This window comes from Tachysurus fulvidraco, chromosome 20 (genome assembly GCF_022655615.1).
Source record: "Tachysurus fulvidraco isolate hzauxx_2018 chromosome 20, HZAU_PFXX_2.0, whole genome shotgun sequence".
In the NCBI taxonomy this organism is placed as follows: Eukaryota; Metazoa; Chordata; class Actinopteri; order Siluriformes; family Bagridae; genus Tachysurus; species Tachysurus fulvidraco.
Genome location: NC_062537.1, coordinates 20,935,172 through 20,961,652, shown reverse-complemented (window position 1 = coordinate 20,961,652; position 26,481 = coordinate 20,935,172). Strand labels below are relative to the sequence as shown.

The 26,481-nt window shown below is 44.2% G+C and overlaps 2 protein-coding genes across 3 annotated transcripts in view; both read right to left on the bottom strand.

Annotated features, from left to right (window-relative positions):
- The window catches only part of LOC113634880 (rab GTPase-activating protein 1-like), a 70,664-nt gene that overhangs the window by 31,629 nt on the left and 12,554 nt on the right, over window positions 1-26,481 (bottom strand). For both annotated transcript variants that reach the window (XM_047804550.1, XM_047804549.1), the window contains 2 exons: window positions 25,232-25,325; window positions 20,937-21,087 (listed from right to left, as the gene is read on the bottom strand). In XM_047804550.1, coding sequence (XP_047660506.1) covers window positions 20,937-21,087; window positions 25,232-25,325 — 245 coding nt within the window. The remainder of the gene's footprint in view (window positions 1-20,936; window positions 21,088-25,231; window positions 25,326-26,481) is intronic.
- LOC113634878 (probable G-protein coupled receptor 21) lies at window positions 76-6,729 on the bottom strand. Its single transcript, XM_027134064.2, has one exon. It carries the CDS (start codon window positions 3,577-3,579, stop codon window positions 2,548-2,550), a length of 1,032 nt encoding a protein of 343 aa, XP_026989865.1. The 5' UTR covers window positions 3,580-6,729; the 3' UTR covers window positions 76-2,547.

Below are 26,481 nucleotides of genomic sequence, written 5' to 3'. Positions count from 1 at the left end.
GAACATGTCTGAAATATTCTAATACATCGAATGATCTAAAATCTTCAAGTATAGTAATACTGTATGGTGTTTTTGTCATATGATTAAAAAAACAAACAAACAAAAAAAAAAAACATTAAATAAATAAATAAAGTCACCTGAACCTTGCTATGAAATTGGTCCTTTTTTAAAATAGAAGTGTTTTTTTAAAACAGAAGTGTATTCTGAGTGTGGGTTTGGCACCGGGTTCGTTAAAAAACAAACAAAAAAAACCACTACAACGTTTCGCTAAAAGCAGGAAGGAGAAAAAAAAAAAAAAAAAAAAAATCACACTTCCCTTCACGCTAAAGAGAGAATTTTCTGAAACAATCAAAGGAATAAAATGTACACAAGCTCTTTTTACACCTTTGTTCCTTTTCTGGCCTAACTAACAAACACAAACAAAACAAAGTCATGTGCACTTAATAATAAACACGGCTTCGGAGTCAAGACTTGCTTCGCTCTCGCTCCAACACTACGGCTCCGGTCCAAAGGCGTCCGAGCTCACGGCCAGAGGCCACCAGATTGAGATCTGAAGTTTCGACACACAGCTGGAACACGTGGAACAAATAAAAGCGCCCCGACCCACCCACCACCCCCTCCCATTGTGTGCGATACGTGGTTCTACCATTTTACTTCAGAACCTCCAAAACAGACATATTGCACGGCGCCCTGTCCTGTCGTGGCAGTTAATAAACAGTCTAAAACCAGGTTTCTAAAGTTTTAAAACACTCACGTCGACATCCCGTACGTCTCTAAGTACAAAGACGACTTCGTTGTAAATCTATTATAATAATTCGACATGCAGTAAAGTTCACAAAAAATATTTTTTCTTTGCTGGTCAAAACTGCCTGGTACTTATTAGAGAAAATGAGTGTTCTCTTTAGTCACAGTTCTACTGAAATATAAAACACTCTTACATCAAGACACACATTTTTATAATGATACCGATATATTAAATAGATTCTTTTGAAACGCACACAGCCCACGATACAGGAAACACGACCGCATACATGTTATCGAACGTGACATTTTTATACGTTATGGGATTTTTTTTGTTGTTGTTTTAAAAATTGAAGAAAAGAAAAAAAAAATAAAGGAAAGCAAAAGTGCGTAAATATTTCACTTTGGTCAGCTAGAAGACGAAGCTATCTAAAGGAAAACAGTACCACTGAAGTTGTGACCAGTGTGACGACAAACTGACTTCAAGCTCACAGCAGGGATTATAACTGACGAGACGACGACGAGGCGGATTCCGGCGTCCTCCGTTTTTCTTGGCACCTTCACGTATAAAAATTATGAATTATGTACAGAAATGAACGGTCCAGATTAATAATACAGAAGAAATACTGGAAGCTTGCTAAAAACAGTCATGTAGCCTTTTGTTGGTCTGACAGTCTCACAGCCTTATTTATTTATTTATTTATTTATTTATTTAGATTGATTTTCTTTCTTTAGATTGATTTGTTTGTCCTTCAATTAGGTGGTTTTTTGTTTTGTTTTGTTTTTTGCAAAATAAAAGTCTCATTTTCTGTCGTTACTCTGGCTCTCTGTCTTTACTGTGTACAGTATAGCTGAGAGACTCTGCTCTCCGTCTCCCGCTAAGCGCGATCCGTAAGAGATGAAATGTTTTTTTTTTTTTTGATAAATATTACCATATGGCGTACAGCACTATAGTTAAAGATCTCCATTTTGGAAAGTAAACCAAACACATGCCAAGACAGCTGTGCTACACTTATGCTGCATGATATGAAGAAACGTCATCACATCAAATGACAAATCCAGAGATGCTTTTCTGAAACTATCGAGGGAAGTTCTCCCCCCTTGGGTGGTGATTAACATTTTTCAACAACACAAATCTAGAGAGCGAAGAACGGAACCGCGAGGTCCCATGTGTTCCAGTGAGAAAGTGCATCTTTGTGCAATCTTGACTCGAGCAGAATGGTCCATTTGTTTGCTGCTCCACGCATACGTTCGTCCTGTGACCGGAGGCAAAGTTACACAATCCACCAAACCTGCATCGCCAAAGAAGCATCCAACAGGATGAACTGGGAAATGTGGCACATGATTAGTCACAGGTTTGTCTGATAGCACATTAAATTGTCCTGAAAACAACAACAACAGTTCTGCTCGCTCTGGTTAAAGTGGATCAGATGTCAAATGAGCAACACGATGTTAAGACGTTCAGATTTGACAGATGACGTACGTAAGCATTTAGTTTACAAAAGTATTTTTCTTTATTTTATATCCATGATTGTGTGTCGTTTTTTCCTTCTTCTTCTGGTTTGTGATGGTTAGTTTTTGCATAAAGAATTGTTATTCAATGCTGCAAAAAAACAGCAGCCCTAACTACCCCTTCGACACTGATGAATGGGGTGAAAGGGGACTCCTTTGCCTCGAGGATTTGTCACGGAGACAACCAGACTCAGGGACAAGACCTGGGAACACCACCCAGATGCCGACGCAAGCCTGTTTCCACTGGCCGAGACAAGCACATAATGTGTGACACTCTCCAGTCTTTACTGGGTGTTACACGTGACATGCCGGGCGAGGAGGAGCCGACGGCATCCCGGGGGACTTCTTGGTGTCTGTGCTTTTTATGCAAATCAAACAGACACGCTTGAGGCCTTTACGGAAGGCGCTGTTTGACAAACTGTAGATGAGGCAGTTGCAGAAGCTGTTGCTGATTGCGAGCCATGTGGTCAAAAAGGAGGCCGCGGGATGCCGGTATATTCCGGCGCTCTCTAGCAAGAAGTATATGATGTAAGGTAGCCACAGCAGGTAGAACACACTGGTGATGCGGAAGAGCACGGTGGCGTAGCGTTTGTCAGGGCCAGGTGGTTCTCCGGGCTCAGTTTCCTGCGGGCCGAAACGCGCCCGACGCTCGCTTATTTGTCGGGTGTGCTGACGGCATATCCGGAAAATGTGGGCGTAGGTGAAGCACACAGTGAGGGCCGCGGGTGCATAGAGCGCCGCTACGATGAAGGCGGTGAAGAGCGGCTGGGTGGCCCAGGATGACGAGCACCACTGGACGACATCACCGTGATACCCAGGCTTGCCCCAGCCAAAGAAAGAGGGCAGGAAGATTAGACAGGAGTAGATCCAGATGAGTGCAATGCAGGCCCGCAGACGGCACGGTGTCACCAAGGCCGCATAGGACAGTGGCCGCGTAATGGCTATATACCGGTCCACACTAACGCAAGCCAGTGAGGCCATGGAGACACTCTTCAGCACACACACCATGTAACCGAACACCTTGCAGGTAATCTGCTCGTCCAGCCCTTTCAGGCGGTGTAGCAAAGACAGAGATGGAATAAGGCAGCTTACTCCCACTAGCAGGTCAGCGTAGGCCATCGTCTGGATGAAAGAGCTGGTGGTATGGTGGTTGAGTAGAGGTGCGCAGTGAAACACAAAGATGACAACCAAGTTACCAGAGATGATGAGCACGGTCAGAAAGAGGATGACAACGACTTCCAGCAGGCACGTGTTGAAGATCTGAGAGTAACCAATGTCCAGAAGGCAGAAGGTCACGGCGCTCTGGTTCAGCTCAGTTGTGTTCATCTTGTTCAAGGACTTTGTGGGCACACAAGGATGGAGGAAGGCTTCCTCGGGATGGTGTGGGGGGGTACTAACTCAGCAGATATTGCCCAGACTGCTGCTGGCCCCGGCAGACGGGACAGACGTGAACGTGCCTGATGTCTGCCATCTCAGCAGGAACAGGAGTCGCTCGTTTGCTCAGTCTACCAGAATCCTTTTATACACAGGTTTACAGCCGATCCCATTCGTGACCACACAGGACGTACTAGAACTACCCCCACCCTCAACCTTCACTTCCTCTGTCCAGTTCCTGCCTTTTCCAGGAGAGGAACAGCTGTGAAGGCACAGGACAGACCGATGCCGGAGTCAAAGTGGATAATAAAAAGGAAGTCCTTACCACTCTGATTACAGGATCTCCATCTGTCCTCTTAGCACTAATTAGTCTGCTGGTGAGATCACAGGCGGAAAACGGTATAGTCAAGATCCTGCGATCCTAAATAGCATCATCCGTGTGTATTTTTCTTTTTCGAGAAACTTTGTTCGGATGGAGAAGAGCGGGAAAATCCTTTTAGCGTCTGCGGGGCTCCCGCTCGCCCGTGCTTTCAGTGCGTGTGATCGAGGATGAAAGGACGGCCAGCGGTGATTGGCATTTCAAACAGAGCGAAGGGTTCTCCTCAGAGAAGGCAGTGTCTGGAATGGTAATGAGGGAGAGAGTGGTGTGGTGCAGAGAGCACAGCCAGCCTCGTTTCCCTTCCACCCTCCCTTCCTCTTATTCTCTCTCTCTCTCTCTCTCTCTCCATTTCCCTCCCTCCCTCCCTCTCTCCATAGCACTGATGTATTTGTGCTCCTTCTCTCCCTCCCTCCTAGTGCATGCTGCAGCAGCAATGAGGCTCCTCCTACTTTCTACTTCATCCAGTCAGCAGATGCAGAAACAAGAATTAAGGCATCCCCTTCTTTGGGATGGACTTACACATGAACTCGTATGTAAAGCATGAGAGAAGGTTTAGTTTTACTTAGCAGATGCATTTCTAACTAAACACAAAATCTTTGGCATGGACACACACCATCAAATGTGAACACACACCATAAAACACTAACCCACCCCCCGATTTGTCCATTAGCGATGTGGTAACAGAAATCTACGACCTTTTTAAGACCTGTAATGCACCCATCATCTACGGGACATTTCGTGCACTGCTGTTTGTACATGTACACACTCTCTCTACTGTAGTGAACTATTACCATTGCATTGCAGCATGATGTCTGATGCCTCAGGAAACCAAAACGGTTATAAACAGTCTGGCAGAGTAAACGATAGAGAGGCTGTAATGTTTGGCATCATCAGTTTAAACTGGCTATAAACGGGGAAAATACGGTAGCTCGGTGGTTCAGGCGTCGGCCTACTAACGGAGGGTCTAACGGATCAGTGTCGGGCATTAACGCGTTACTGTAACACGGTAACTTTTGACAGTAACTAATACTCTAAAGTATTACTGTTTAAATAAAGTAACCCCGTTACCGTACGGTGCGTTTGTCCGTTACTTTTTTAAACAAATTCATTTAGGCTGAAGTGTAACCTACAGTCTGACCTGTTTACAGCAGCGACGCATCGTAGGATCGGTGGATGCCGACCTGTAAACACAAAGGCGCCGCACCCCGGGGGCGTGTTTCCGTTTATTCATGTATGTGCGGCAGTAGCGGCGAGTCGAGGCGAGAGCAAGACGAGTTTCTCAAAATGGAAATACGTTTGCTCATTATTTCACTTTAGTTGAGCATAAAGACAAAAACATTTTAGTCAAATGTAAAATGCGTCTTTCTGGTTCGAAGGTCCGATCTACTGCGATAAACAGCGACTCCAATCTGTCCAAGCTCCTCCTGGAGGTAGAAACTACATGCCCCGACGAAGCTAGAAGCTAACCCGGTGTCGGTGGACACACGAGTCAAGCCCCTCCAGCCAAACCACAGTGACTACATTTTAATCGTTAGCCAGGGACAGTTTTGTGTTTGTATAGACCGTAACGCATAAATACTTTTAACACACTTTTTGGTGTAAGTATTCAACAAAGTAATTGAGTTTTTGAATGAAGTAACTTTTTGAATGAAGTAACTAGTAACGGTAACTAGTAACTATCTCTTAGTAACTAGCACAACACTGGTCGTGAGTTCGGACCCCAGATCCACCAAGCGGTCACTGCTGTGCCCTTGAGCAACCCTCGATTGCTCAGTAGTATAAAATGATATTAAAATGTATGTCGCTCTGGATAAGTGGCGTCTGCCAAATGCCATGAATGTGAATAAAGCATTAAAGCAAGTGGGTTTATGGGGTTTCTGGGACTCTCCTGCTAGACAGCACAGGTTTTTTTCACATTTATCTAGTACCTAGGGAACCCGATAACTAAGGGCTCCTCTATAACACGAGGGTTTGGAAAGCTAGAAGCATTAAACGCCACAAGAACACTACAGTAGACTAGAGCTTGTTCCTACGTGTGCCTTTACCAGCATCAGTATCAGTGACCCTTCTTTGGTATTTGTTACGATTAAATCTTACCCTTTTCTTTTAAATCTCTGACCAGCTCCGATATGATTATCATTCAACTGGGTTTACAAATGCACCTGAATTATTTATTTATTAGCACAGACTGACTTTAAATGAGTGATGGTGAGTCTTTAGCGTCTCTCAGCAGTGTATCTGTTTCTGGTCGTACACCCGGTTGGTTCATCTAGCCGCTCCTGAGAGAATACAACGCCACTCTGCCTAATAAATACAGCGAATATGAGATAGTTGCTACGCAAGTCTGCTGGAGAGAGAAAGCCTGGACGCTGCTGATCTGTAGATGCCAAGCTTCAGCAGCACTTTTGCTGCCTCTGAGGTTTAAATAATTCACACCGGGCAGAAATGATTCAAACAGTAATATTAAAGAATGCCAGGACTCCGAAGCTAGGTTTCCAGGCGAGGGCATCCTCGTTTGTTTGTCTCGAGTCAGGTCAAACGGTGGCACCTTTGTTACAACACACTCGTGCTTCTACTAAACACACACATTTTTTCCCTGCTGGACCTCAAGACATGCTCCCCTGCCTTTATGCATTCCCTCAGCCTGGCACACAAGGGGGCTAAAAATAGCGCTGAGTGAAAGGTGGAGAACCGACCACATACAGTTCACCATGACAAAGAGGAGAGAGAGAGAGAGAGAGAGAGAGAGAGAGAGAGAGAGAGAGAGAGAGAGAGAAAGAGTGACAGACAGACAAAGAGAGGGGGAGAGTGAGAGAGAGAGAGAGAGAGAGAGAAAGTAAGAGTCAGAGAGAGAGAGAGAGACAGAGAGAGAGAGAGAGAGAGAGAGAGAGAGAGAGAGATGAACAAAGCAAAAGAGCTAAAGAGAGAGGAGGCAAAACTAAAATATAATGAACAGTGTGTGACTTGTTTTCCACCAGAGAAATGTAGCTACAGAAAATAATACATATTTTTTTCCAAATATCGTCACATTACACTTGTAATATGGCATCGTACACAAGTGTAAAACAGTCTGAATGTACACAATCTGGGGCATAATTCAACACATAATGCAATAAAAATTATGCTAAGTCCAGGCTTGGGTGGGCAAGAATATCTCCATGACAGGCATAAGAAGCCCCAGGCTGGACAAGAAAAGCCCCAGGATAAACACAGAAAACAAAGAAAGGCAAAATAAGCTTGAGGCTGAACAGATTTGATGCCTTATGATGGACAGAAGAAGCCCCAGACTAAGGCTGGGTGATAAAACGATAACGATATGTATCGCGATAGACACGCGATATCAATAAAAAATGTGTTCGATAAAACGTTCGATATTCTTTATTCTTCGTCGGAAGAAAACCGAGGTCGTGAAGCAAGTTTGGTTGCATTAACAAAGGCACTCGCTCTCTGGTAACCTAGCAACGTAGGGAGTGACACGCTAACAGCCAATCGTGTAACAGTATCACGTTCGGTTGCACCGTATCGTCTGCTGGATTCCTCTTCAGTAACCGGCGGCTGATGAGCAGAAAATGAGCCGCAGCGAGCGAGGAAATTGTAAACAAAAGAGGAAACGTCGTCTCACCAGTATGGCTGGAAGCTACAGCTACAGAACGCAGTGACGAAGCATAATTCCCTGGTGCTTATTTGCATCAAAGATCAAAATGTACCAGTTTCTATAGAAGACTCAAAAGTCAACACAAAATAATTTTTTTTATGTGGATGATGATATGCTGCTTTTCAACTCTGTAGCAAAACTGTAAAGGACTCGAGCACCTTCTCAACATCTCCGAATAAGAAGAACCGTGAGGAGAAAAGCATTGCTGGTTAAACGAGTCGCAGGTTTATGTCTCTACAGAGGTGAAAGACGAGACTCCTTGTTGTGGTTGGCACGAAAGCCTGCAAGTGTGAAGTCACAGTTTAGGAGCAGGAGGCCAACAGGACCAGCTTTGTGTGAGGTGTTTGTTGCTCTTCACCGCATGGGGAAATGTGTGAGGAGTCCATCTCCTACATCTGGACATGGCATGGGTCTGGAGAGACAGACAGTATCTGTCTCGAGAAGAAACCAGGAAAATATATGAGAAAAATATTTACCGCATCACGGCACATTAACGGCTCGATCGGATTCGCCGTCAGATTTCACCATTTCTGTCCTTTTAAAAGAACAGACTGACTGAAAGCAGCTGGTTTGGTGCAATTTTTGTTAACAGAGCTACAATATTATATTATATATATACACAATATTAATAAATAAATATATTTATATATCGCCTCACACCTCCAGGGTTGGGGGTTCGATTCCCGCCTCCGCCTTGTGTGTGTGGAGTTTCGCTCCGTGCCTCAGGGGTTTCCTCCGGGTACTCCGGTTTCCTCCCCCGGTCCAAAGACATGCATGGTAGGTTGATTGGCATCTCTGGAAAATTGTCCGTAGTGTGTGTGTGTGTGTGTGTGTGTGTGTGTGTGAGTGAATGAGTGTGTGTGTGCCCTGTGATGGGTTGGCACTCCGTCCAGGGTGTATCCTGCCTCGATGCCCGATGACGCCTGAGATAGGCACAGGCTCCCCGTGACCTGAGAAGTTCGGATAAGCGGTAGAAGATGAATGAATGAATGAATGAATGAATGTAAACGGTGAACCTATAACTAGATTTTTGTAGTTGTAACTTGGATTGTTTCTAGGTCAAATAGTTCATAAATTATTAATCGATAAGTGAGACAATTTTTTAACACAGACCTGAGCAAGTTAATCTTCCAGAAACAAACCATCGCTGGAAAGTGGGAAAAAAATTACTTAATTTTCAGTCACGTTTGAAGGAATGCGTAATTAACTGGAACAAATCCAGAAGTATTTGACGTGTACGCAGGACAGAAATCCGTCAGTGAGCTAAAAAACAAAAAAAAATTAAATTCTCGATCCTCATGACATTTAACTTTTATTGTAGAAGCTCTGACGAGTCATATTAAAGCGAATACATCCGTTATCGTTTCTATAGCAACCGCTGATTCGCAGGGACGTGTAAAGACGTAGCACACGAACGCAATAAAAACGTCAACTGGTGAGAGTCTGCATACAGCTGTTATAACACTTCTCACAGACAAACGATTATATGAACAAATTTGATTATACGATTCGTTTAAACGAGCGAATTCGATTATACGAGTCGTTTAAACGAACGAATTCAATTTTACGAATCGTTTAAACGAACGCATAAAAGGGATTTCGTAATTCAATCAATTAAACAAATTAATCGTTGTCAAACTGCTGTTAAATAAGACGATTAATAATATTCAGGTTGCCAACAGTAACTAAGCTTCATCACTCCGGCTTGTCGCCCCCCCCCAACAGTAAACAATAAACCGATAAATTAAAAAAAAGTGTGGTGGCATTTTATTAGCACTTTTAAAGCGAATTGGGATAAGATAACTTATTCCTGTGTAGTTTCTATGGAAACAGATGCAAATAAAGCGAGGGAATAAAGTGTGGAAAAGGTGAAGCTGTTCTGGTAAAATAAATCAAACCCATCGTCACCTAAAGCCCCGGGTGTCAGGTCTCTTCCTGTATTTATGCCCAGAGCTCTGATTAAGATCAACACACGGTATTAACTCTGCCATTAGGGCACGAGGCTCCGGAGAAAGTTGTCACCAGAAACGGTGGAAATTCTATACGTCTATACGAGTGAAAGGTTTACTGTAGAAATAAACATCGGTCGCTACGAGACGTTCGACCTGCCGGTCGTAAAATCATCTCAAAATAGAAATGTGGTTAATTCAATGGTTCTATTGAATTGAACACAATGGTGAGTTATAAATAAATCACTCACACACACACACACACAAACACACACGTACTGATGAAGGACGATAAATCACACTACGCTACCGTGTTATATGTAACATGCGACACGTCATTTATGTACGTAGAGCACAAACGTCGATATGACATTACAGCACATTCAAATACACTCCATACACATTTTCCAAATGACTTTTAGATCAAGTGCTTTTACTTTTGGCTCATTTCACTCCGGTAACCGCATCCTCTCATAACAACAACAATGCGAAGCCCCAGTCCAGGCTGGACGGAAGAAGATGGCCAAGGAGAAGCCACAAAAGCCAGAAAAACCTCCAGGCTGACGGGAAAAAAGCCAGAAGATGTAGAAAAGAAGCCTAAAGCTGTACAGAATCAGCTCCAGTCTGACCAGAAGAAGCTTCTTACTAAACAAGAGAAGCCCCAGGATGGACAAAAGACACTGCAGGATGCATGAAGTGGCTCCAGAAAAGAAGACCAGATGATTTAAAATCCTCTGGTTGAGTCGCAGCACATCAGGACCGAATAGAGAGCGACGTAGACCGGATCGTAGAATCTCCTGGATGGGTGGAGTTGGAAGCCGTAGGCTGGACAGAAAAGCCCCACGAAGTCCCATTTGGAGTGAAGATGAGCCTGGCTGAAGAACAGCAGAAGCTCCAGTCTCAATAAAACAAAAGCTAAGATGGACCAAAAATGCTAAGCAGAAGCACCAGAAAAAGCCTCAGCATGAACATGAAGCCAAAAAAGGGGCAAAAGCACCGAACAATCCAGAGGCTTGAACCCAGAGAGTGGGCAGAAGAAGCCTGAGGCAGGAAGGTTATAGACGATAATAACAACAATAACAAGCAGTTGTGTGTTTTAGTGGACATTCATATATACCTCCAAATGAATAAGGAAATAATTCAATGATACTATTATTATTATTATTATACATTAGAAAAGTCACATAATCATGTTGTTTGTGTTTCATTTACTTATTAATTATTTATTTAGGGGCAGTTGTGGGTTAACCGGTTAAGGCTCTGGGTTGTTGATCGGAGGATTGGGGTTCAAGGCCCCAGCACATCCAAGCTGCCACTTCTGGGCCCTTGAGCAAGGCCCTCAACCCTTACTGCTCCAGGGCCGCTGTATCATAGCTGCCCCTGCACTCTGACCCCAACCTCCTCAGTTGGGGTATGTAAAGAAAAGAAATCCATTGCTGTAAAGTATATGTGGCGATAATAAAGGCTTCTATGCCCTCGTTCTCAATTCAGGTATTGACGATTGCGTCATTTTCTGCCGTCATGGCATCTTAAGTGCGCGGTGCATTTTGAGGTCAGTCGGTAAAGAGGACACGTCTGTAAGGGGGAAAAAAAAACCAGCCCGAGACGCTTGATCTGTGATCCGGTTTACAGGCCGACTCGTCACATCTTCATTACACGGTCATCCTCAGTCAGCAGCGTTCAGACCCCGAGTCTAACACCATTGGGTTTAAAAAAAAAACAAAAAAAAAAAAACGAGGGATCGGACTGTGATAGGTCTGAACTGTAATGAGAGACGGTGGAAGAAACAGCAGAGAAATACTGCACTGAGGTGACGGGGTTAAAGGCTATTAAGGGGGCAGTACAGAAGACATCCACAGCATTCGGTCAGGAGATGTTTAGACTCCGGGGTCGAACGCCGAGATACACCGTGTGAAAATATGTTGGGGGTAAAAAGGAAACTGTTCGCAAAACAATCTGCATCTATCTGCGATGACTTCGCCTCATTAATAAGTAAATAAAGTATAATAAAATAAAATAACCTAAATAGGCATAAATCTTTATGTGAAGTCTGTGTAAATTGGCTTTGTGATGGATTTTATTGTTAAATGAAGCTGCTGTAAAGCCTGGTTTCAGTCCAGGACAGTATCAGACACCGTCACATGGAACCTGAGGCCAGGAGTTACACTACAGAGCTCACAGAACAGAAGAGGTTCGAGTTACTAAAGCGCCACGTAACAAGCGTCTAAGGTGAAACCGGCGGAATCACGTGTGTCCAGACACGACCGACACGTCGCATCCCGAAGCCTCGCGGTCTGAATTTACTCCAGAACTCTAATCGTTAACAATAAAGACGTCTTTAACGACGAGTTATATTTATAATAATAATGAGACGACGATATGGTGCAACCGAATGTGATACTGTTACATGATCGGCTGTTAGCGTGTCACTCCCTACGTTGCTAGGTTACCAGAGAGCGAGCGCTTTCGTTAATGCAACCAAACTTGCTTCGTGACGTGACCTCTGTTTTCTTCCGACGAAGAATAAAAAATATCAAATGTTTTATCGAACACATTTTTTATCGATATCGATCACGTGTCAATCACGATACGTATCGTTATCGTTTTATCACCCAGCCCTATTTATAATTATACTTATTACAATGGTTATTCTGTTCCAATTAATTTTCCTTAAAATATTTTGCCAGTTTCCAAATAGATAGATAGATAGATAGATAGATAGATAGATAGATAGATAGATAGATAGATAGATAGATAGATAGATAGATAAAACGAGCAGAAATGTAAGGAATTTAAAAAACAGAAATGTAAGGAATTTCTCAGTTTTTCGTGTTTAACTGTAATACTCGGGTTTTTAATCAACAACCGAAAGTAAAAAAAAAATGTAAGAAATTTAAATGTATTAATCGAGATTAATGATTCAAGAATAAAAGCTCAGTATGAGAAAAGGAATAAACAGAAAGCAGAGAGAAACTAATGGGCAGGAAGAGGGGATGTAGGGGGATGAGTGTAAACCCTGGGCATCTGCTGCGTGGTGGTGGTGGTGGTGGTGGTGGTGGTGGTGGTGGTGGTGTTGATTCTGCTGCCGTTATTTCCTCCGTCAGAGCTGCTTTAGTGCAGGAGTAAATGAATGTGCTGTTAGCGTGTGGTATAAAGTGCTTCAGTCAGCTCTCTCTCCTGTCACCATGATCAATACTCTCACTCATGCTAAAGTCAACCGTAATAACGCTATTACAGTAATACAATGTAATGAAGTCAAACAGGAGGGAGAGAAAAACGTAAAATATTATAAAAACTGAAGACTTACAAAAGTACACACCATCGCTTCACACACTAACGCACACCATCGCTTCACACACTAACGCACACTATCACACACTAACGCACACCATCGCTTCACACACTAACGCACACTATCACACACTAACGCACACCATCGGTTCACACACTATCGCACACTATCACACACCATCGCTTCACACACTATCGCACACTATCTCACACCATTGCCTCACACACTAACGCACACTATCACACACCATCACTTCACACACTAACGCACACCATCGGTTCACACACTAACGCACACTATCACACACTATCACACACCATCGCTTCACACACTATCGCACACTATCACACACTATCACACACTATCACACACCATCACTTCACACACTAACGCACACTATCGCACACTATCGCACACTATCGCACACTATCACACACTATCACACACTATCACACACCATCGTTTCACACACTAACGCACACTATCACACACCATCGCTTCACACACTATCGCACACTATCACACACTATCATACACTATCACACACTATCACACACCATCGCTTCACACACTATCGCACACTAACGCACACTATCACACACCATCGCACACTATCACACACTATTACACACCATCGCTTCACACACTAACGCATACTATCACACACCATCGCTTCACACACTATCGCACACTATCGCACACTATCACACACTATCACACACCATCGTTTCACACACTAACGCACACTATCACACACCATCGCTTCACACACTATCGCACACTATCACACACTATCATACACTATCACACACTATCACACACCATCGCTTCACACACTATCGCACACTAACGCACACTATCACACACCATCGCACACTAACACACACTATTACACACCATCGCTTCACACACTAACGCATACTATCACACACCATCGCTTCACACACTATCACACAATATCACACACTATCACACACTATCACACACTAACACACACTAACACACACTAACACACACTAACACACACCATCGCTTCACACACTATCGCACACTAACGCACACTATCACACACCATCGCACACTATCACACACTATTACACACCATCGCTTCACACACTAACGCACACTATCACACACCATCGCTTCACACACTATCGCACACTATCACACACTATCATACACTATCACACACTATCACACACCATCGCTTCACACACTATCGCACACTAACGCACACTATCACACGCCATCACTTCACACACTAACGCACACTATCACACACCATCGCTTCACACACTATCGCACACTAACGCACACTATCACACACCATCGCACACTATCACACACTATTACACACCATCGCTTCACACACTAACGCACACTATCACACACCATCGCTTCACACACTAACGCACACTATCACACACTATCACACACTAACACACACTAACACACACTAACACACACTATCACACACTATCACACACCATCGCTTCACACACTATCGCACACTAACGCACACTATCACACACCATCGCACACTATCACACACCATCGCTTCACACACTATCGCACACTAACGCACACTATCACACACCATCGCACACTATCACACACTATTACACACCATCGCTTCACACACTAACGCACACTATCACACACCATCGCTTCGCACACTATCACACACTAACGCACACTATCACACACTATCACGCACTATCACGCACTATCACACACTATCACACACTATCACACACTATCACACACTGTCACACACTATCACACACTATCACACACCATCGCTTCATACACTATCGCACACTATCACATGCACTAAAGCGCATCACACATTAACACACACTATCGCAAACTAGTGCACCCCACACTATCACGAACTATCGCACACTATCACAAACTAGTGCACCCCACACTATCACGGACTATCGCACACTATCACAAACTAGTGCACCCCACACTATCACGGACTATCGCACACTATCACAAACTATCACAAACTAGTACACCCCACACTATCACACACTATCACAAACTGTCACAAACTAGTGCACCCCACACTATCACGAACTATCGCACCCCACACTATCACGAACTATCGCACACTATCACAAACTGTCACAAACTAGTGCACCCCACACTATCACAAACTAGTACACCCCACACTATCACGAACTAGTGCACCCCACACTATCACGAACTATCGCACACTATCACAAACTAGTGCACCCCACACTATCACAAACTAGTGCACCCCACACTATCACGAACTATCGCACACTATCACAAACTAGTACACCCCACACTATCACGAACTATCGCACACTATCACAAACTAGTGCACCCCACACTATCACGGACTATCGCACACTATCACAAACTAGTGCACCCCACACTATCACGAACTATCGCACACTATCACAAACTAGTGCACACCACACTATCAGGAACTATCGCACACTATCACAAACTAGTACACCCCACACTATCGCACACTATCACAAACTAGTGCACCCCACACTATCACGGACTATTGCACACTATCACAAACTAGTGCACCCCACACTATCACGAACTATCGCACACTATCACAAACTAGTGCACCCCACACTATCACGAACTATCGCACACTATCACAAACTGTCACAAACTAGTGCACCCCACACTATCACGGACTATTGCACACTATCACAAACTAGTACACCCCACACTATCACGAACTATCGCACACTATCACAAACTAGTGCACCCCACACTATCACGAACTATTGCACACTATCACAAACTAGTGCACCCCAAACTATCACGAACTATCGCACACTATCACAAACTAGTACACCCCACACTATCGCACACTATCACAAACTAGTGCACCCCACACTATCGCACACTATCACAAACTAGTACACCCCACACTATCACGAACTATCGCACACTATCACAAACTAGTGCACCCCACACTATCACGGACTATTGCACACTATCACAGACTAGTGCACCCCACACTATCACAAACTATCGCACACTATCACAAACTAGTGCACCCCACACTATCAGGAACTATTGCACACTATCACAAACTAGTGCACCCCACACTATCGCACACTATCACAAACTAGTGCACCCCACACTATCACGAACTATCGCACACTATCACAAACTAGTGCACCCCACACTATCACGAACTATCGCACACTATCACAAACTAGTGCACCCCACACTATCACGAACTATCGCACACCATCACAAACTAGTACACCCCACACTATCACGGACTATTGTACACTATCACGAACTATCGCAGACTATCGCACACTATCACAAACTAGTACACCCCACACTATCAAGAACTATCGCACACTATCGCATTTTCCACTGGACTGAAAAGCTCCTCAGTACGTTTGAACGCAAATGACAGTTACAGAGACACAGACACTAGTTTTCTGCCTGTCTCCCTCCCCCACACACACACTAAGAATTAGACGAGAACATCTTGTACCCACCTGGGAGACGAGTTACCTCAGGATGTCGATTTTACATTATTACGTGTGACGCGGACGAGTCGCGTAAAAAAACACTACATCCCTGTAACCAGGCAAACAAAATACACCTCCATCGACTCCATCTACACAACTACACAAACACTAATCAGCTCTTAGAACTGACTCACACATGTAGAGGGGTTTAGTTCAATAAACACACAGCTGTCCTGTTGGTAACGTGGTAACCGAGCACAAAAAGGCAACTGGTAACGTGGTAACCGTGCACAAAATGACAGCTGGTAACATGGTAACCGTGCACAAAATGACAACTGGTAACATGGTAACCGTGCACAAAATGACAACTGGTAACGTGGTAACCGTGCACAAAATGACAACTGGTAACGTGGTAACCGAGCACAAAAAGGCAACTGGTAACGTGGTAACCGTGCACAAAATGACAGCTGGTAACAGGGTAATCGTGCACAAAATGACAACTGGTAACATGGTAACCGTGCACAAAATGACAACTGGTAACGTGGTAACCGTGCACAAAATGACAGCTGGTAACAGGGTAATCGTGCACAAAATGACAGCTGGTAACGTGGTAACCGTGCACAAAATGACAGCTGGTAACAGGGTTACCGTGCACAAAATGACAGCTGGTAACATGGTAACCGTGCACAAAATGACAACTGGTAACAGGGTTACCGTGCACAAAATGACAGCTGGTAACATGGTAACCGTGCACAAAATGACAACTGGTAACAGGGTTACTGTGCACAAAATGACAGCTGGTAACATGGTAACTGTGCACAAAATGACAGCTGGTAACATGGTAACCATGCACAAAATGACAACTGGTAACATGGTAACCGTGCACAAAATGACAACTGGTAACATGGTAACCGTGCACAAAATGACAACTGGTAACATGGTAACCGTGCACAAAATGACAACTGGTAACGTGGTAACCGTGCACAAAATGACAACTGGTAACGTGGTAACCGTGCACAAAATGACAACTCGGTCAGTGAACACGAGCCTGAATAAAGTAAAAATGTCTCCAGGATCTTGAACACCATGTACATGTTTATGTTCAGTGGTGTTTTCTGTAAGGAAACCTTCAGCACGTTCGGACTTTAACACCACCGGCGGCTCTGCAGTAAAGCTCCAAGTGGCACTTTGTCCTTGCTGCGACACGTGACGTAGCTCGTCTCTCGCCGGATCCATAAAACTGCACAATAAACTGGATCCTAACAAGAAAAGCAGCATTACGATGTAAATTATTCAAATAACTTTCGGGAACAGAATCGATGTGATCAGAGTTATAATTCCATAACGACACGACTGACAGGTACACAGAGTTTTTATGTAATATCACAAAGCTGCAGGTTTTTTGTTCGGTATTAGAACAGGTTAGCATACAGAACCAGTCGGTTTCCTTTAAAGAGCCAAGCCTCGAGCAGGAACACGACGGTCTCGGCTCATTGTGACGAGAAGAACACACGACTAGAGCACAAATCTCTTGTGTACGTGCAGAGATACACCAGCAGGCGTTTTCACTCAGCGTGCCAGCTCCGGATCAGCCGGGATCTCCCTGAGGACTGCGTGAAAGGAAATCTGTACAGAAACGTAGTAAACTTTCAGAGGATTCAAGCTCGCTTTTGGGGGTTAAACAGAATCCTGGACGACAGACAATAAAAAAGGAAAAAATTCGAAATAACAATGAAGAATACCAGTAGAAAATGAGTGAAAGTGAGAGTGAGAATACCAGTGTGTTTGAACACAACTCTCACAACGCATCTTCTCACGCTCAGTGCTGGTTCAGAGCTCATGCTGGTGCTGGTTCAGAGTCGGTTCCACTGGAGAACCTTGCAACGCTCTCTAACTGATGGAAACCTTGGAGAACCGGTTTGCCTTTCCATCAGTTAGAGAGCGTCACAGCACCGAGTGTGACGTCACTGTATACGTGTCACGTTACACAGCAACGTTAGCGCAGCAGCGACAAACACAAACACAACAACAATGGTGGATGTTACTTTACTGTTAATGCTCATGGCTTTGTGAACCTACATTAACACACAATTAACACACGTCGGTGAATCCGACGTGTACGTGCGGCTCTGTGTAATCTGTAAAAACGGAGGTTGTGATGGAGAAAGTACTTAACGTTATTTTATCATTAACACAGACAAAAGTTAGCCTTAGCATGTAGCTACCTACTATCATGTGTGCTGATAACTGTTCATATCGCGGTAAAGTAAAAGTGTATTAAACATTAGTATACTTAAGGTACATTATCTAACAGTAGCCCCACCCACAGCCACGCCCACCAGCGGTTCTTAAGTCTAGACCAGCGACGTTTTGGTGCTACTTAAGAACCACTTTTCCTGGTTCAGAGCTGGTGCTTTGGTTGTCGAAACAGAAAGAACTGGTTCTAAATTAGGCTCCGAACCTGCACTCAAACTGCCTCGGTGGGAAAGGGGCAAAACTGCCTCGGTGGGAAAGGGGCACAAGAGAAACTGGTCTCAGTTTGCTTCAAACCGAACTCTACTGAATCAACTCAACTGTAGAAACCTCGTGAATCGACTGAACTGAATGAAACGAATGAACGGATACAAAAATGGTTCTTCTGTCCCCTGTGAGTGTTTATGTGATCGCACCTTTCCTTTACCCGTCTGTATTCAACAGGTTTTACTGCACAGGCCACAGAGACTTTTTCTGTAAATAATTATTCCAGCCATAATTTCTCACCAGTGACTAAGAGGCAGAGATGGGGGACTCGAGTCATATGACTTGACTCGAGTCAGACTTAAGTCGCAAATTTGAGACTTGCTTGACAAATATAAAAAAAAAGACTCGACTTTGACTTGACATTCATGACTTGAGACTTGACTCGGATTTGAGCGAAATGATTCAGAGATGGGGGACTCGTCTTGACTCGAGTCAGACTTAAGTCGCAAATTTGAGACTTGAGACTTGCTTGACAAACATTAAAAAAAGACTCGACTTGACATTCATGACTTGAGACTTGACACGGACTTGAGTTAAATGATTCAGAGATGGAAGACTCGTCTTGACTCGAGTCAGAATTAAGTCGCAAATTTGAGACTTGCACGTGTGTGACACTCCCACCAGTGACTAAGAGGGTTATAAACACAAACGTGTTACCAGGTGTAAAAGCTCTCTCAGACCTCGTTCATACTCGCCATTGACTTGGGATTGTAAGTAAATGGTGCTAAGATGGAGTGTAAAGTGTGGTGCTGTAAGTCAAACCTCACCAGTGGGGAGTGTGTAAGGTGTGTAGCATCATGTTAATCGCTAATCAAATGTGTGTTAGCGGTAGCTGAACCGTACGTGACCGTTGTTAGGAGATGAAGCTGAAAGGTCGAATTCTCCAAGCGTCGTGTTAACACAGAACATCTTGCATCAGCTTATGCCCTGTTCGTTAACGGATTTTTTGAGCAGATCGCGCAAAATCAGCCGCACATGTAGGATTATCGCAGCCAACACCCTCCTCCTGCGGAAATGACGCGCGAAATCCGATCCCTCGCCGTCACCTGAGACGGACGTTAAAGGCCTATCGGTTTCGACTGTGTACAGGATATTAATAACCAGGTCTGAACAGCACCTTAGATACGCGTTAACACCGATGTCACTCGCCATAGAGACGCTAAATGTCAGAACACTTTTGTTATTTGTGCAAATCAAATCGCTCTGCATCCGGAAATACGTCGTCTACGTAAAGCGGTCAGAGGAAGTGAGACACGAGGCAGGTTACCTTAAAAAAACTGTCCTGGGAATCAGTCTCAGGCGCCGCAACCCAGACCGTGGGAAGCGTTTCTGTAAAGTGTTACCAGTCGGAGAGAAAACAAACTCAACACCTGCACTAGCAAGTGTACAAATACACACACACACACACACACACACACAGACCTTTATTATTCAGTGTTTAGACACCTTTTGTATGCCTCCATTAGTGACATGACTAAGCCTTCCATAAAAGCCCAGTCACTTCCTAAGAGCGGACGTGAACCGCCCGGGACACAAGACGGGAAAATGTCAGAAATGCTTTCAAGAAGTTTTTTTTTTTGTTTGTTTTATTTTTTGTATTTGATGGAACTAAAGATGTGAAGAAAGCATGCAAAATGAGCGGGAAAGAGGGAAATAAAAAGGCAAGACAGACTAAAGGTGAAACGGATCTAAACGGGAACAGACGAGCAGCGCACGCAGAGACACGCCTGTAAAAGAAGAAAAGTCAGCGAGTCTTTCACACACCGTTAAGGAGAAGACGGAGAAAGCGCTGGTTCCTGACCGAGAACATCAAAGAGTCCGAGAGCTCGAAAATAAGTTTCCGAGGCTGAATCCGATAAAATCCCAGTTCTGAAGTCTGATGAGCGTTACTGTTCCCCAGAGAGATCAGACAGATGGAGCATCCGCCCGTGTACATCTGCTTAGATTAAACTTCATCTACACCAGGTGACATCTACTCTGAGTTATTTACGTCTGAGTCAAATAGTAAAAACCTTAGGCTTACCTTCGTAATGAGCGTGCGGTACTCCTCCACCTGATGGTCGTTGTTATGGCAACCAGCCAGGAGTTGCCACACCTCTCCCCTGAGGGCTTCGGGGATACCGCTGCGGACGAGCGCCGGGAGCGGTTTAGGTCGTACTGCCAGGTTCATGTGCCTGAGAGACAGAAATTCAAACATGATCAGATCCACTATTGCCCCTTTCCCACCGAGGCAGTTTTGCCCCTTTCCCACCGAGGCAGTTTGAGTGCAGGTTCGGAGCCTAATTTAGAACCAGTTCTTTCTTTTTCGACAACCAAAGCACCAGCTCTGAACCAGGAAAAGTGGTTCTTAAGTAGCACCAAAACGTCGCTGGTCTAGACTTAAGAACCGCTTGTGGGCGTGGCTGTGGGCGGGGCTATGGGTGGGGCTACTGTTAGATAATGTACCTTAAGTATACTAATGTTTAATACACTTTTACTTTACCGTGATATGATCAGTTATCAGCACACATGATAGTAGGTAGCTACATGCTAAGGCTAACTTTTTTCTGTGTTAATGATAAAATAACGTTAAGTACTTTCTCCATCACAACCTCCGTTTATACAGATTACACGGAGCCGCACGTACACGTCGGATTCGCCGCGTTTGGGTGTTAATGTAGGTTCACAAAGCCATGAGCATTAACAGTAAAGTAACATCCACCATTGTTGTTGTGTTTGTGTTTGTTGCTGCTGTGCTAACGTTGCTGTGTAACGTGACACGTATACAGTGACGTCACACTCGGCTCTGTGACGCTCTCTAACTGAAGGAAAGGCAAACCGGTTCTTAGAAGGTTCACCAGGGGAACCGACTCTGAACCAGCACGGGAACCGACTCTGAACCAGCACCAGCACGAGCTCTGAACCAGCACCAGGTTCTGTTTGGTGGAAAAGGGGTATAAGTAATTTAGGAATGTCGTGCAGGAAGTGATGGTTAAAACAGGAAAGTGTTCAGGCTCCAAACTGCTACATTCACTGAGACTGAATATAAAACTAAATGACACAATAATTAATGTGCAGTAAAAGGAAGTCACACACATTCCACACGTGACGCTGCTCACACACACACACACACACACACACACTCACTCAATCAGACAAACACTCACTCACTCACTCACACGCACACCCACACTACACACACTCACACTACACACACTCACACTACACACACTCACACTACACACACTCACACTACACACACTCACACTACACACACTCACACTACACACACTCACACTACACACACTCACACTTCCGTTTTCAGGAAAATATCGTTTATGAACTGGAGGGTTTATCAGTCAGGTCACCTAGTTTCCTTCCTCGATGTCGTATTCACATGAATTATGTGTTATGAAGTCCAGACACAGATCCTGCTCTTAAAAACCGAACAAAACTAAAAGTCAGAAAAGAAATGAAACTCATTGAAATAGAATGTTCAGACGTGTACACACTCAGGAGCAGGATACGATCGTCCCTACTGTATAAAACCGTTTACTAATAAATCTACTTAATAAACGATCGTGTCGTCAAACACGATGACGAGACAAGGAACTGGACACAAGGTGGTTCTTCTGCATCAGCAAGCTCTCTACCAGGAAAGGCTTCAAAGCAAACTGGAGTTTCAGGATGTACTTCAAGCTACTTTGAAGAAGCACAAAGAAACAGGCGACGCTGAGGAACGTAGACGATGCAGGTCAAGGACACGTCTCACTTCAACACTGGAAGACGTCCAGCAGTGCCATCAACAAAGAACTGGAGGAAACCAGAGGAACCCAGGAACACCCATCTACTGTCTGGAGACGTCTGGCCAGATGTGATCAATACTAATGGACTCAGTTATGCAGAAAACCAGAGGAACTGGGCTGCAGAAAAATGGCAGCAGGTCTCCAGACTGACGAGTCACCAGGAGGAGCAGGAGGCAGGTTGTTCCTCAGAAAGATGGAGAGCGGTACAACGAGTGTCTGCAGACAAAAGTGAAGACATGGTGGAGGTTCCTGCTATGTTTAGGGCTCATTTCTACCTAGAGAAAAACAAGGAGTCCTGGAAATGATGGTCTGCCCCACAAAGCCCTGATCTCAACATCTTCAAGATTGTCTAAGATTCCATGAAGTTCTGAGGCAGCCAACATCTACAGAAGACATGTGGTGAGCTCTCCAACATCTCACCTACTGAGTAATATGTTCTCCAACAACAACCTACCTACTGAGTTCCTTCAAAAACTGTCTGCAGGAATACGGAGAGGAAAGCAAACATATGTGTGTGTGTATAAAAGTGCAGGTCTGTGACTGGGAGCACATGGGACTACACACACACACACTCGCACACACACACTGCACGTGTGAGGCAGCCGCAGTCTATAATTAAATTGAGGAGCTTTTTTTTAATTGAATTAATCTTGAGGTTTTGATTAAGAACAATGAGAGTAACGGTGGTGGAAATAATCTTTATAATAAGACCCTTATCTGGCTCTGAACATCCCTCCTGTCATTCGCTCTCCCTCTCCTTCCTCTTCCTCATTTCCCTCTCGTGAACGATTTCTAAATTAGGTGTGTGTGTGTGTGTGTGTGTGTGTGTGTGTGTGTGTGTGTGAGAAAGACATGTCTCATGTCGATGGTGAAAAAGTGAATGTTACGTAAGAAGATAAGACGGCGTTTGACGTTCAGCGGTTTTCAGTGTGTAAACTCCTGAAAGACAGCGGATTTACACCTGTGTGTGTGTGTGTGTGTGTGTGTGTGTGTGTGTGTGTGTGTGTGTGTGTGTGTGTGTGTGTGTGAGAGAGAAAGAGATGGTGTGTGTGTGGACCACTACTGCATTGTCCTTGAGCAGTATGACCTGTCGAGACACACACACCACACACACACACCACACACACACACAGACACACACAGAGACACAGAGACACACAGAGCGACACACACACACACACACACACACACACACAGTGAGACACACACAGACACCCACAGACACACACACTGACACACACTGACACACACTGACACACACACAGACTGATACACAGACACAGACACTGACACACACACACACACAGACTGACACACACACACACACAGACTGACACACACACACAGACTGACACACAGACTGACACACAGACAGACACACACACACACACACTGACACACACACACACAGACTCACACACACACACTGACACACACACACTGACACACACACACACACAGACTGACACACACACAGACTGACACACACACAGACTGACACACACACAGACTGACACACACACAGACTGACACACACACACAGACTGACACACACACAGACTGACACACACACAGACTGACACACACACAGACTGACACACACACAGACTGACACACACACAGACTGACACACACACAGACTGACACACACACACACACACACACAGACTGACACACACACACACACAGACACACACACACACACAGACACAGACACACACACACACACAGACACAGACACACACACACAGACACAGACACACACACACAGACCGACACAGACACACAGACCGACACAGACACACAGACTGACACACACACACACACACACACACACACACACACACACACACACACACACACACACACACACACACACACACACACACACACACAGACACACAGACACAGACACAGACACACACACACACAGACACAGACACACACACACACAGACACAGACACACACACACAGACCGACACACACACACAGACTGACACACACACACACACACACACACACACACACACAGCTACCAAATCAACTCAGCAAACCTTAGTTTTATTTTTGTGATGCTCTCGTTATTTAAAAAAAAAAAAAACAGATTCAGCACAATTCATATACAGCTGAGGGCAAAAGTTTGTGCACCCCAAACTTCTATCTAAATTTGATAGAAATAACAACAGTGTAAAAATAACAAGTATAAATATACATATGTACAGAATGTACACAATGGTGAGGAGGAGGAGGAAAGTAAAGGAGGAGGACGAAGAAGAACCAGTAAAAAAGCAAAAAGAAATAGAAAGAAAGAAGGATAAAAATAGCAAGGCAAGAGAAAGTGCAAAAGAAGAAGAAGGTGGAGGAACAAGAGGAGAAAGAAAAAGAGAAAGAAAAAAAAAACAAGCAGGCAAAGAAGGATAAGAAGAAGTAGAAGAAGAAGAAAAAAGAAAAAAGGGAGGAAGAAGAAAAGAAGCAGGAAAATGCAGAATGGAGGAAGAGAATAAAAAGCTTTGGCTGTATAGAAGGACTCACCATTTGGACAGCAGGTCTCCCCACGTCTCCAAAATCTTCTCAGCACACTCTTTAGATACGTCTCCAGAACCGCTCAGCAGCGGCTCGTCGTTATCTGTGAGAGGAAAAGAGGAAAACATTTCTATTCTAAAGTACGGAAGGAAAAACAGAAGAAGAACGAATAGGAGAAGGACGAAAAAGACGACAAGAAAGAAGAAGAAAAAGAAGAGTAAGAGAATGAAAAGAAGGACCAGACGGGGGAGAAGAACGAGGAGAAGAAAGAAAAAAAAGAAGGTGGAGAAGAAAGAGATCAATGAGAAGAAGGATAACGATGGGATGAAGAAGAGGAAGAAGAACGACAACAATGAGAAAAAGAAGAAGGAGGAAGAGGAGGAGAATGAGAAGAAGTAATAGTGAAGAATAACAGAACACTGGACAGAGTTAGTCATTCGTGTCTCCTTCATTTCTTGTCTGGTTCTGATTTGTCCCACGTGTGTAAACAGAGATGTGTGTGTGTGTTTAAATATACAGAATAATTCATTATTAAAGCAAGAAGAACTCGTGTACACAAATCAAAGCCTGGAGGAACTTAAAGGTGGGGTCTGCGTCGTTTAAGAAATGCTTCAGAAAAATGAGTCGGGACGACAAACAAAACAAAAGACAAACAAAACAAAAAACAAACGTGTAGCCAATGAGCAGAAAGGGGCGGGGCTTGTCGATATGGGCAGAGAGAGTGTTCAGTGCGCGTGTGTGACGTTAGCAGAAAGCGGTTTTAACATCAACATGGAGGATAAAAACAAAGAAAGAAAGAGAAGAAAGACTTACGATAAGGACAAGAAGTAGGACGTGTTAATATAGGATCAGCTTTCCAGCGCTGGAGAGAACTGAAGGAGCAGGAAGTTGGCCACATATTCACAGGTTGGAGTTTCCCGAGTCAATAACTCCTGAGCTAAACGCTGTTACTACACAAATAACACCTCTTTTCTATCGTAGTAATGTAGAGAGGCAGCTACAACCGCGTTTTGTGTAGTAACAGCGTTTAGCTCAGGAGTTATCGACTCGGGAAACTCCGACCTGTGAATATGTGGCCGACTTTACTTAAGACGCCGAGGCGCTTTTTTCCTTCTCGATAGGTGAGTAACGTTGGTTTTGCTTTGTTACACAGAACTAATATATGCCTTTGTCCTTTACATCATTATGCTTGTGTGGCATTTTTGCTTGTTTGTTTATCTACAATCGTATTGTTCTTCCCTTCAGCTATGATAAAGACA